The sequence below is a fragment of the Microcaecilia unicolor genome, chromosome 1 (genome assembly GCF_901765095.1).
Source record: "Microcaecilia unicolor chromosome 1, aMicUni1.1, whole genome shotgun sequence".
NCBI lineage: Eukaryota > Metazoa > Chordata > Amphibia > Gymnophiona > Siphonopidae > Microcaecilia > Microcaecilia unicolor.
Genome location: NC_044031.1, coordinates 186757802 through 186770348, shown reverse-complemented (window position 1 = coordinate 186770348; position 12547 = coordinate 186757802). Strand labels below are relative to the sequence as shown.

The window sequence follows — 12547 nt, the reverse complement described above, 5'->3', positions numbered from 1 at the left end:
GGGCAGGCCACCCTCAATAGACAGAAGGAGCTGAACCAGCAACAGGGCAGCCTATAAGAGTCGCTGCCGTCGCCTTCTTTTGAAAAACAAGAAAAGAATAGAAAAGGTAATTTCAGGGAAGGGCGCGGGGCAGCGGCAGAGAAGACAAGGCAGCAGATCATTTTCTGCCTCAGGCGGAAGATTGGTTTGGGCCACCTCTGCTTATAAGCTACGCACAAAAGTTTGAGCTCTGCCCATGCTCTACACAAACTCTGCACACGTACACCACTTTGCAACTACACGCTATCTAAGTTACACAGGTATTTATGGCATAGCGATTAGATGGAATGCTAAACATCTGTATGCGTAATCAGCATGTGCCAGTGTTACAGAATTACCCTTTTAAGTCCAAGGGTGCTCAATGTCGGTCCTCAACCCAGTTGGGTTTTCAGGATTTCCATAATGAATACGTATAAGATCTATACGTATTCATTGGAGGCAGTACATGCAAATAGATCTCATGCATGAAAACCCAACTGGGTTGCAATCCTAGAAGGCTGAAATTGAGCTCTAAGTCTGATAACATGTTATGCATTGCAGTATCCACTGTATAAAATGAGCCCTGGTGCAAATAATGTACACTAACAACTTAGCAAATGTTGACACTAATATGTACATTTATGCCTATATCAGGGCGTAGCCAGACCTCGACAGGAGCTGCTTCGCTCCCCCTCCCCCCCCCCCCCCCCCGCTGCTGCCCCCCATGCTCAGTTGCATTAAAACGAGCGTGCATAGCGACTGAAAACAGGATAGGGCGCCAGGCAATGTGAGACCAGCGCAGGACAAACGCTTTAGCTGGTGGGGGTTAGGGACCCCTGCCAGCCAAACCGGGGGCCCCAGAGCCAATTTTTTTTTTTTGGGGGGGGGGGGGAATAGGCCTCTGTAGCAATGCCACTGGCCTATATTAGTGTGGTTACATTCTTACCATTAGCATATCTGCAATAACATTTACACTATTTAGCTCAAGACCATTTTTTATTCACGGCAATGAATTCGAATTTGGATAATCTGTATCTCACCTGATTATCAGAAGTTTTGCATTAACATTAACACAAATGTCAATTTAGTGATCAACATATTTTGTGTTAGCACTAATGCAATTTAATTTAAAGACTCTCGTGTCTGGATTTTCTTCTCTACAAGGAAGCTACATCCTGATCTTGAGGGTAAGGACAGAGTAGCTCTGACTGCCATCTAAGGTGTGCTATAAATTTATTACAGAAACTGGAAGTGTAGCTTGTAACATCAACCAAATAGTCTCCAGAATCCACCGTGCTGATTTAAAACAGTGAGACCTTCAGAAAATACAAAAATTAAATGATTGAGAATATGCTTGTACTGCTAATTAACGTCATATGGAAAACTCTAGGCGCAGACTACTATAATTTCAGGTCGCATAGTCACAGTACTTGTGAGATGAAGAAAAAAAAATAAAACAAAGTGTATTAAAAATTCATTTGTTGCTTTTGCATATTAATCCTGAGCTAGAATTAGGTGGTTTTATTTTTCAAGAGGCGATTTTAGTGTAAAAAAGGTTATTTGCATGTAATGAGAGTTTTAAACTCACTTAGTTCAACTTTTTTATAGTAGTCCATCTTTAAGAAAGAAGTGTCTTCCTCCTTTCTTGAACTTCCAAGAGCCATGAGAAAGATCATGGGCCAACACCCAATCCTGCCAGACATGGAACCCAAACCTCAAAAAAAGCACACAAGTTTTTTCTTGCCTAATAATACTGCTTATGGGCTGTTGTTCAGTGCTAAAGTATTAAATATGTACCGTCCCACTTCCAAGTGAATCAAAATTAAACAATATCCTCTGCTTTCCATGCTTCCTTGGATAAATGCTCTGATTTTCCCTCTTCTTGTACAGGTAGTGATGCTACATTTTGGTGACATGGCCCAGGGTACTGGCAGTCTCTGGTTTCTTCTTGAAACACAGTTTCCGGGCTCCTCTCACATTTCACTGTATTGTTCAGCGCTTTGTCCTCTGTCGAACAAGCTTGATAAGTATCACCGCATTTTGTATTGTGCTGCTGAGTGTTTGCTACAAAGCTATCACAGCGATACTGGTTTTCCTCCTGAACCGGACTTCCCACATTTCCATCGCACGTTCCAGAAGCAGCAGGCGCTTCTTGTGAGTTTTGACTGACATAGACAACAATTACATCTCCCTTAAAATTCATTACTTGTCCACTGGAAATAAATGTAGAGTTACAGTTTCCAGTCACATTGCCTAGAGGAAACAAGCAAACAAAAAAAAAACACGTGATTAACATTTTCATGTTATACTTTTGCTTCACAATTTGAGCATCACACAAGGGTACGAGGATACAGGGTAACAGAGAGCAATGGACATCCTTCCCCATTGAGCTTGCTCCTCTAAGACTGCAAGCTTGTTTTCAAAGGGAAATCTTCATGGATTTTTGTCTTAATGCAACAGGCATGAACAAACGTCCAGATTCTAAATATGGCACCGATCCAAGATGTGCAGTCAATTAAATTGGCTAAGGAGCCAATTAATGCCAATAATTGTGTGCTAATTGGCACTAATTGGTACCCATTTGGAATTGGGTGCACATTTTGCTACATGCACTTCAATAACAATGTGTGCCCAAATCCCACAGAAAGCAACCCGAAAGGGGGCGTGGCCATAGTAGGTGCATGGACGGGTCAGGGGTGTTTCTAAAATTTGCTCACAATGTTATAGAATAATGAGGAGGTGCACCCAAATTGGGTGCCAGTAACTGCATCTGGTTCCCTTGCACCCAAATTTGGGTATCAAAATTGGCATTCGATGCTATTCTATAATGGGCGCTCATGAGTGCTCATTAGAGAACAGCATTGAGTGCCAATTTTTTTTGGGGGGGAGGGGGAGGGAATGATTTTTGAGTGCATTATAATCTAGCCTACAATGGATACAAAAACACCCCTGTTCTTTACACCTACATGGAAGCAAGCACAAAGGGGCCGATATTCAGACAATGAGAGGGAGTCCGGCTAACTCCCGCGGTCAGCGTTCAACCTGGATATTCAATGCTGGGTTTTTTCCGGTGACCGGCATTGAAAATCCAGTTTATTGTAGCCGGTTTAAAGTTAACCGGGTAGGCTTATATTCTAAGATAGCCAGTTAACTTTAAACCAGCTAACATATACCAGTTATTTAAGCGGCCTCGTGTGGCCACTTACAATAACTGGATATGAATTGAATATTCGGGGATAGCTGGCCACATCACCCGATATAGCCGGCTATCTCCTAGGTGCTAACTGGGGATATTCAGCAGGAGATAACCGGTTATCCCCTGCTAAACGTCATCAGATAGCCGGTTAAGTGCCATTTAACTGGTCAGGTGCCATTCCTGGTCAATTAAATGGTTTTGAATATCAGGGGGAAAGTACCTACCGGGAATGCAGAGACTTGAAAACTAAGGGGGGGGGGGGTCAATATTCAAAGTGATTTAACCGGCCAGAAATGGCTCCCGGTCAGTTAAATTACTTGTATGGGACCAGTTAGTGCCACTGAATATCATCACAGACCACTAAAAGCTGGTTACTTTTTGGGTGGCCTGGGGGTGGAGACGACACTTATGAAGTGCTGATACTGAGCCTTAAACGGACATATCGGACTACTTAAACCACAGTCCTGTCTTTATGTGGTGCACTTAGGCAGTCAAGTGCTGAATATCGCATTTAACTGCATAAGAGATAGCCGGCTGCATAAATCCAGATATTCAATGCTGGTGCCCAGACATGGCCCAGCATTGAATATCCAGAGACGCCAAGGATGGCCCATCCCAAAGCTAGAGATTTACCACTGCAATGCTGGAGATTTAAGGCCAATGAGTGAGATTTCTCTCGCAGGTCCCTGCCAAGTCTTAAACCAGCTCTAGCATATGTACATTACAAAAACTAACATATTCTGATCAATAAATAGAAATAATTTTTCCTAACTTTATTGTCTGGTAATTTTTTCTTTTTTTTTATTTGAAAATTTACTACACAATAAATAAAAAGAGATTGCCAAGAAACATCACAAAGTCCACATCAATGAGAAGAAGAGAAAACCAAATATATTAACCTAAGAAAATCAAGAATAATACTTATATTCTCATCAAACCTGGAATATCATGACCAAACTCACAATAAGGCATCACTTACCTTCATTATCAATAAGAAATCTTTCTAATTGTGCCAGGTCACAGAAAACGTAGTCCACATCAGTCTGACTCTGGTTTCTTCTCAGTAACAACAACATAACCTCTCTCCAGTAGCAGACATATTATGAATTTATACAAAACCCTATAGAAGTCACTCAGGACTTGTATGACACAAATCTACCATTCCAATGAGGACCTTCCTAGGAAAAGGCAGTATCGTAAATACCGCGGTGAGCCCAGAGCATCAATACACATTGGGAAAATTGAACAAGCTAGATTACTACTACTATAGGACCCAACAAACAATCAACACTAACAAAATATCTGACCTTGGTCACACATGCAAAAACAAATAAACCCACTCCAAATACAGGATAAGTGACCACAAATAATGGGCTCTTTCACTAAAGCTTAGCGAGTGCTAATGGAATTAGCACGCAATAAAGTGCCCTTTTACTAAGCCACATAAGCGTGTATGCATGTCCTATGCGTGTCAATTTTGAACTACCGCCTGGCTACCATGTGGCCCCGGCGATAATTTCATTTTTTACACACATCCGCAATGCACGCCGGAAAATATTTCTGGTATGTGGCGCAAACCGGGCAGTAATCGGCATTGTACGTGCGCTGATTACCGCCCGGTTAACGTGTGAGACCTTACCGCTAAGTCAATGGGTGGCGGTAAGGTCTCAGGCCCAAAATGGATGCAAGCCAATTTTCATTTTGACACACGTCCATTTTCGGACAAAAAAAAGGCCTTTTTTTGCAGGTGCACTGAAAAATGGACCTGCGCGCGTCCAATATACACATCTACACCAGCACAGGCCATTTTTCGGCGCACCTTAGTAAAAGGACCCCTAAATGCTGCACGTCCTATTTTATACCTATGGGCCACAGGGCACTTAGAACACGCTAATTCCCGTTAGCGAGTACTAAGCTTTAGTAAAAGGGCCCCCTAAGTTTAGAAATATGTAAACAAAAATTAGCTTCAACCTCAAAAAGCCAGACTGCATATGCAGCACAACACTAGAGAAATAGAAAAGGTTCCATTTCCTTACATACAGTGCAAAATATAAAGATAGTAGATGTTAGTTCCCAAAACTGACACGTTGCAATCACTAAATGGAAAATAAAATTATTTTTCTACTTTGTGTCTGGTGATTTTATTTTTCTAAGCATAGTGGTCCCAGTCTCTGCTCCTTCTTATCTCTTAGATCATCACTGTCCAGGGCATCCTGTCCATTTGCCACATTTTTCTCTCCTCCTATCTTCTTAATTTTTTCCACTCATTGATTTTTTTTCATGCTTAGCTTCCTCCAGAACATTTTTTTTGCCTCTCAAATTTTATTCTTCTTTCTTATTCTCCAGTCTTCCAGCTTCCTCTTTTTACTCCTTCTATCTACCTCTCCATCTCTTTCCCCCACTCATTTCTAACTGACCTGTCTGAAAATTGTCCTCTATCCCCTCATTCTATAACAAGTCACCTAAGGTTAGATTCCAATTGCATGGTCTAGCATGACTGCAAGAGTTACGCCCATAGCATGCTCAGTGGTATTCTAGAACATACACGCACAGCTTAGTGTGCAAATGCAAGGGATCATTCACATGGTGAACAGCCAATGTTTACACGCTTGCAACCAGTTCCAGTTCTGATTAGACTTGTCTTCATTGTGGTTTTTGCCTCACTGTTTTATCCTCCTCCCACACTCCCCGCATGTGTCAAGAATTACACCTAAAACCCTCGAATGATCTTCTATTTTTAGTTTCTCTTGTATTCAGTGTTATCAATGTAGCTGGGAGTACACTGGTATCTTCAAACCAGAGTATTTTTGTTTTCTGTTTGTTTAAGTTCAGGAAGTATTTAGTAGCTCACCTATCTATAACTGAAATATGGTGTCTGATGGATTCTAAGGTGTCTTTGAATCTTTGCTACACTGGGCATAAAAGGAAGGTATCGTCTGCCTATGATAATGCCATAGTCCCACGGACTGACACATAATTTTCCAGAGAACTCAGATATATGTTAAATAGAGAAGGCGAGAGTGGTGAGCCCTGGGGAGCACATTATCCAGCTTGAAAATTTTTCATTCTTACCCTTAACAAAATATGATCTTCAAGAATAATTTGAACCAGTTCAACACATTCTCAGCAATACCTATCTCGTTTAACAGAAATGGAGTATTGAGTGGTTCACAGCATCAAATGCTGCTGAGGTATCAAACTGCAATAGTATGACCTGTTGGCCTCTGTTTAAAGACTGTCTAACGTTGGTAATGAGGATACGAAGTAATGTTTCGCTACTGTGTTGAGACCTGAAGCCATGTTGCATCTTGTGCAGAAAGTTAAAGGATTCTAGGAAGTTGTGAAGCTGTTCATTCACCAAAAATTCTAAGAGCTTCGCTATCCATGGTATACTTGTGAGTGGACAGTAGTTTTCTACTTTGGATAGATCTGCTCCTGTGGATTTTGGTAAGAGTGTTAGAATTAATCCAGACAAGGACTTGGGGTGGCAGCCTGACTGTAGTGTCCTGCTTACAAAGTCTGTCAACCATTGAAATATTAGCTGCAGAATTTCACTTAATAGATATGATGGGCAGACATCAAAAAAGCATGAGTTTCTTCAGAGTCTAGTGAGGGGCGTCATGACTGTAGTAGAAGACACTTCCTGAAAATTTGTCCATATTTTGTCTGCAGGAATGTAATTTCTCTGACACTGTGGCATTAGCCCTACCAATTTATCTTAGTTGACTTCAGGAAAGGTGCCTTTAATTTTATTCACCTTATCTTGGACGTATTGCACCAGATCTTCTGCACTGGGTTGTAATACTTCAGGGGTCACCAGTATTGGATTTATATTAGTTAGATATTCAAAGATTTTAAAAAGGGGTTTTGAGGAGTTATTAGAATTTCTCATTTCTTGACTGAAAAAAATCCTTTTTTGCCTCAGCTATCTGATTCTTATAGTTCTTTATTTTTCTCCTCCAGACCATACAAGAATGATTATCTCTAGTTTTCCACCAAGCTCATTCCAGCCGTGTACATAATTATTTGGTGTTTGAAAGTGGCTCATTATACCATAGTTTTTTTTCCCCATTACTTTTTTTCTCCTTCAAAGGTGCCACATCGTCCAAAGTTTTAGATTGAACTAAGAAAATTGCCTTCCACTGTTGATGAATTATTTCTCAGAATGAAGGTACTATCAATAGTTTTTAAAACAACGATCCCAATGTTCCTGAATTCCAGTATGGGGTTAGCATATGAGAAATATATTGTAGTTCACTAGACAGATGGGTTTTATAAACTAAAAGCAAAATCTTGTGAATAATATGGTGGGGCAATGGAAGCCAGTGGGACACTTTCAGGAGTGGAGTCATGTGGTCACATTTCTTTTTTCCAGAAATAAGTTTGATAGCGGTGTTTTGAACTATTTGGGGACGCCTAATATTAGTTGTTTTACAGTTTACTGTGAGTTACAGTAGTCGTTTGCTAATGACAAAGGAATTAATAAGTATGTTTAACGCTGATGAGTCAATAAAAGAATGAATTGAATTTGCCAAATTCTAAAGAAACAATGCTCAATTACACTAGTAGTTTGAGGTTGAAAGAAAAGTGATTGATCCAGAATGACACAAAAGATTTTTGTACTTGGTAATTGAGGAATAATGGTCACACCAAGAAGAATGGGCAGAGAGACAGACATTGGGGCAGTTTGAAAAAAGAACACAGCTGGATTTGTTTGGATTAAGAATCAATTAATTATGTTGCAGCCAATCAGATATCTGTATCACACTATGGTTAATATTCTGAATCATGTGGGCATCGGTATATTCTATAATGTGTAATAACTGAACGTCATGTGTATGCACGTAGGCAGTAGAGCCTAAAGACTGAGCAAGTGTAAGGAGCAGTGTTAAGAAAATATTAAACATAAGTGATAAAATTGATCCTTGGGGGGCTCCAGTGTTTAATGAAAATTGTGCTGATAGCATTTTTGAAAGTGAACTTTACATGAGCAATCAGAGAGGTATGAATGGAACCAAGGAAATGCGAAATTTCGAATACCTATTTGGTGAAGTCTGTCCAGAAGTAGAGTGTGGTTGACCAAGTCAAAAGCTGATGAGAGGTCAAGCGATAATAGTATCATTGAGTTATTTTGGTCCAGGCTACAATGTATATATGTGGCAATGCCGAGCATAGCAGTCTCAGTACTATGGTGTGACCTGAAGCCGGTTTGATTGGGATGAAGTGTTATTTGTTTTTGTCAAGAAATCTTGAAGTTGAGAATGGATAATAGTCTCTACAATCTTAAGGAATGAAAGACTGGCAATAGGGCAATAATTATATTTGAACACCTGCAAACTACACACCATCACATTTAGGTGCCAGGTTACAGAATGGCACATAGCTGGAATATTGGCATTTATGCACCTATGTGTACATATTCAGGTATTTTAGTCATTTACCTGTGTTCTTGGTGCTTAAAAAATGTGCACTGTTATTGAATTACACTCTACCTGCCTATGCCATCTGCTAGCCAGGGGAAGGCGGAAGGCAAGCTACAGAGGAAAACAAAGGTTCTGACTGCTCCAGCAGCAGGAAAGTGTGAAAAATGTTGAAAACATCATATAACTGTGGGGAAAAAAAAAAGAATAAACCCTTAACAGTTTGTTTCAAGAAGCAGCATTTTCTTTCTCCTTCCATTAAAGCAGATTATAACATGGCTGGCTAACCACCACTACAATGTTATTTGCGTAACATTTTTACCATATGTGCAGAATCCCTTACCAAACGAAGCTGTGGGATAATGAAGCGAAGCTCAGAAAACAAAACTCTAAGTAGTGCTTATGCAGCAAGCTGGGAGACCTACAGATGCCTCACTGGTTTTATTGTTTTACAGTGGTTTGATTAAGAGAAATGCAAGTTTCTAATTAACAGAAAACCCACAGCTGACGGGCTTTTCCTCTTTCTGAAAATTCACAAGCTGCATTTATTTTGGCTCTAGTTGATGGAAAGATTGATGTGTTTATGTGTGTATTGCCTACAGGGAACTGAGCAAAACAGCTCCATTTTGAAAATGTTTGCCTGACAAAAAAGCAATAGACAATTTTTATGATGACAAAAGTAAATAAAGCCATGATATAGTGCTCCATCCTTCATAAATTGATTGGGTAATCTAATATGACATACCTATATACAGGTCAAACTTTCATCAGAAGTAGTTCCAACACAGCATGCAAGATCTTTATCTAGATTCATTTTCCATCCAGAAACATCAACTATAACCAACCAAGTTAAGAAGATTTCTGGCCAGCTCGACAGTTTGGTAGGTCTGTTCCTGTTTTCTTTCTACAGGTGCAAATACTTCTGCACCGGTGGAAGTGGTGGAGATGAAAGGTAAAATTATGTATCATACCTGATAATTTTCTTTCCATTAATCATAGCTGATCAATCCATAGACTGGTGGGTTGTGTCCATCTACCAGCAGGTGGAGATAGAGAGCAAACTTTTGCCTCCCTATATGTGGTCATGTGCTGCCGGAAACTCCTCAGTATGTCGATATCAAAGCTCCATCCGCAGGACTCAGCACTTAGAGAATTACACCCACAAAGGGACACTCTGCCCAGCTCACCACCGCCGAAACGGGGGAGGGGAATTAACCCAGCTCATCCCCACACAAGTGGGGGAGGGGAATCCGTCCAGCTCATCCCCGCGGAGCGGGGGAGGGACACCACCCTGCAACCGCAACCGCGGGAGGAGCTGACTGACCCTAGCACCGCCGAAGCGGGAGGGGTACAAAACTGCCCTACAACCGCACGAAGCGGGAGGGAGTGCCGGCAGAATTTATGTCTCAATCCAGCCCCGTAAAACGGAGGGGAGAGGAATGCAGCAGCTCACTGTAACACAAACTCGTCTCAACTCTTGAAGAATCCAAGTGAAAAAACTTGAACCCGAAGTCTTCCTGAAGTAACTGAAGACTAAACTTGAACCTGAAATGCAACCAGAATATAAACAGTACAGATATCTGGGAGGGGCTATGGATTGATCAGCTATGATTAATGGAAAGAAAATTATCAGGTATGATACATAATTTTACCTTCCATATCATCATGCTGATCAATCCATAGACTGGTGGGATGTACCGAAGCAGTACTCACCCAGGGCGGGACATTGAAATCCCTGACCTCAACACTGAAGCTCCAAACCAGGCCTCCGCCCGAGCAGCCACAGTCAAGCGGTAATGCTTGGAGAATGTATGGGCCGATGCCCAAGTTGCCGCCTTGCATATCTCTGCCATGGAGACGGACCCGGCCTCTGCCATCGAGGCCGCCTGAGCTCTAGTGGAGTGAGCCTTCAGCTGGATAGGCGGCACCTTCCCCGCGGCCACATAAGCCGCTGCAATGGCTTCCTTGACCCATCTTGCCACTGTAGGCTTAGCAGCCTGCAGACCCTTACGAGGACCTGCAAACAGGACAAACAGATGATCCGATTTCCGGAACTCATTGGTCACTTCCAAGTATCTGATGATGACTTGTCTCACATCCAGATATTTAAGAACAGAGTATTCCTCTGGGTAGTCCTCCCTACGAAAGGAAGGGAGACAGAGCTGCTGATTCACATGGAAGCGAGAAACAATCTTGGGCAGGACGGAAGGCACTGTGCGAATAGTCACTCCTGCCTCAGTAAACTGCAGAAAAGGCTCTCGACATGAGAGTGCCTGGAGCTCGGAAACTCTTCTGGCTGAAGTAATAGCCACCAAAAAGACTGCTTTCAACGTCAGGTCTTTCAGAGATGCCCTCGACAAGGGTTCAAAAGGCGGCTTCTGTAATGCTCTTAGCACCAGGTTGAGATTCCACGCAGGCACCACCGAGTGCAGAGGAGGGCGCAGGTGATTAACTCCCTTGAGAAAACGCACCACATCTGGCTGCGAAGCCAGGGAAGCACCCTTCAGGCGGCCCCTGAAGCAAGCCAGGGCCGCTACCTGGACTTTCAGGGAACTGAGCGACAGGCCTTTCTCCAGACCTTCTTGCAGGAATGTCAACACTGAAGAAATTGGAGCAGTGAATGGAGAAAATGAGCCTGCTTCACACCACGCTGCAAAGGTACGCCAAACCCTGGCGTAAGCAGTAGAAGTAGAGCGCTTCCTCGCTCTCAGCATAGTGGCGATGACCCTGTCTGAGAAGCCCTTCTTCCTCAGACGCTGCCGCTCAATAGCCAGGCCGTAAGACCAAAGGGGGAGGGATCCTCCATCACCACGGGACCCTGATGTAACAGACCCTGCTCCACTGGCAGCCCCACCAGGATTATCCGGCCCGGATGCTTTGCCAATCGGTCTAGCACCCTGCCCAACATGGGCCAGGGCGGGAACACATAGAGAAGCTCTTGTGTTGGCCACTGTTAGATGAGAGCATCTACTCCCAGAGATCGAGGGTCCCGTCCTCTGCTGAAAAAGCGCGGCACTTGGCAATTGGCCGATGACGCCATCAGATCTAGGCTCGGCTGGCCCCAGCGCTTCGTGATATCCAAGAACGCCTGAGCCGATAACTGCCACTCTCCGGGATCCAAGGTATGGCGACTGAGAAAGTCCGCCTTGACATTCATGACTCCGGCAATGTGGGCCGCTGACAGCTGCTCCAGGCTCGCTACCGCCCACTGGCATAGATTCATGGCTTCCTTGGCTAGAGGGGCGCTCTTGGTACCTCCCTGGCGGTTGACATAGACCACAGCCGTGGCATTGTCCAACAGGACCCGTACTGGCTTCAACGCCAGTACCGGGATGAACTCCAAAAGCGCCAACCGAATGGCTCTGAGTTCCAGGAGGTTGATAGACCACTTTGCCTCTGCAGGAGACCAGAGCCCCTGCGCTGTCCTTCCCAAGCAGTGGGCTCCCCAGCCCGACAAAGAGGCGTCCGTGACGACAATCCACTCCGGGGTCACCAGAGGCATTCCTGCAGACAACTTGACTGTCTGCGTCCACCAGCTCAGCGCCTTGCGCACTGCTGGGACCAAGGGAAGGCGCACAGCATAATCCTACGACATCGGAGTCCAGCGCTGCAGCAGAGAGAGTTGTAGTGGTCTCATATGAGCCCTGGCCCAGGGCACTACTTCCATCGTGGCCGTCATAGAGCCCAACAGCTGCACATAGTCCCAAGCCCGAAGAGGAGAGGCTACTAGGAACTGGTCCACCTGAGCCTGAAGCTTGACAAGCCGATTGTCTGGCAGGAACACTCTGCCCTCTTGGGTGTCGAATCGCACTCCCAGATACTCCAGGGACTGAGTTGGGCGCAGCTGGCTTTTCTCCCAGTTGATGATCCACCCCAGGGAGCTCAAAAGAGCAACCACCCGGTTCACAGCTTT

At 43.6% G+C, this 12547-nt stretch overlaps 1 protein-coding gene across 3 annotated transcripts in view; it reads right to left on the bottom strand.

The window, feature by feature from the left end:
* Positions 1-872: 872 nt before the first annotated feature.
* TNFRSF11A (TNF receptor superfamily member 11a) overlaps positions 873-12547 on the bottom strand; it is a 174366-nt gene continuing 162691 nt past the window's right edge. For 2 of the 3 annotated variants that reach the window (XM_030203243.1, XM_030203251.1), the window contains exon 10: positions 873-2271. In XM_030203243.1, coding sequence (XP_030059103.1) covers positions 1841-2271 — 431 coding nt within the window. In that variant the 3' untranslated portion in view covers positions 873-1840. The remainder of the gene's footprint in view (positions 2272-12547) is intronic. The other variant, XM_030203261.1, reaches the window with a different exon arrangement.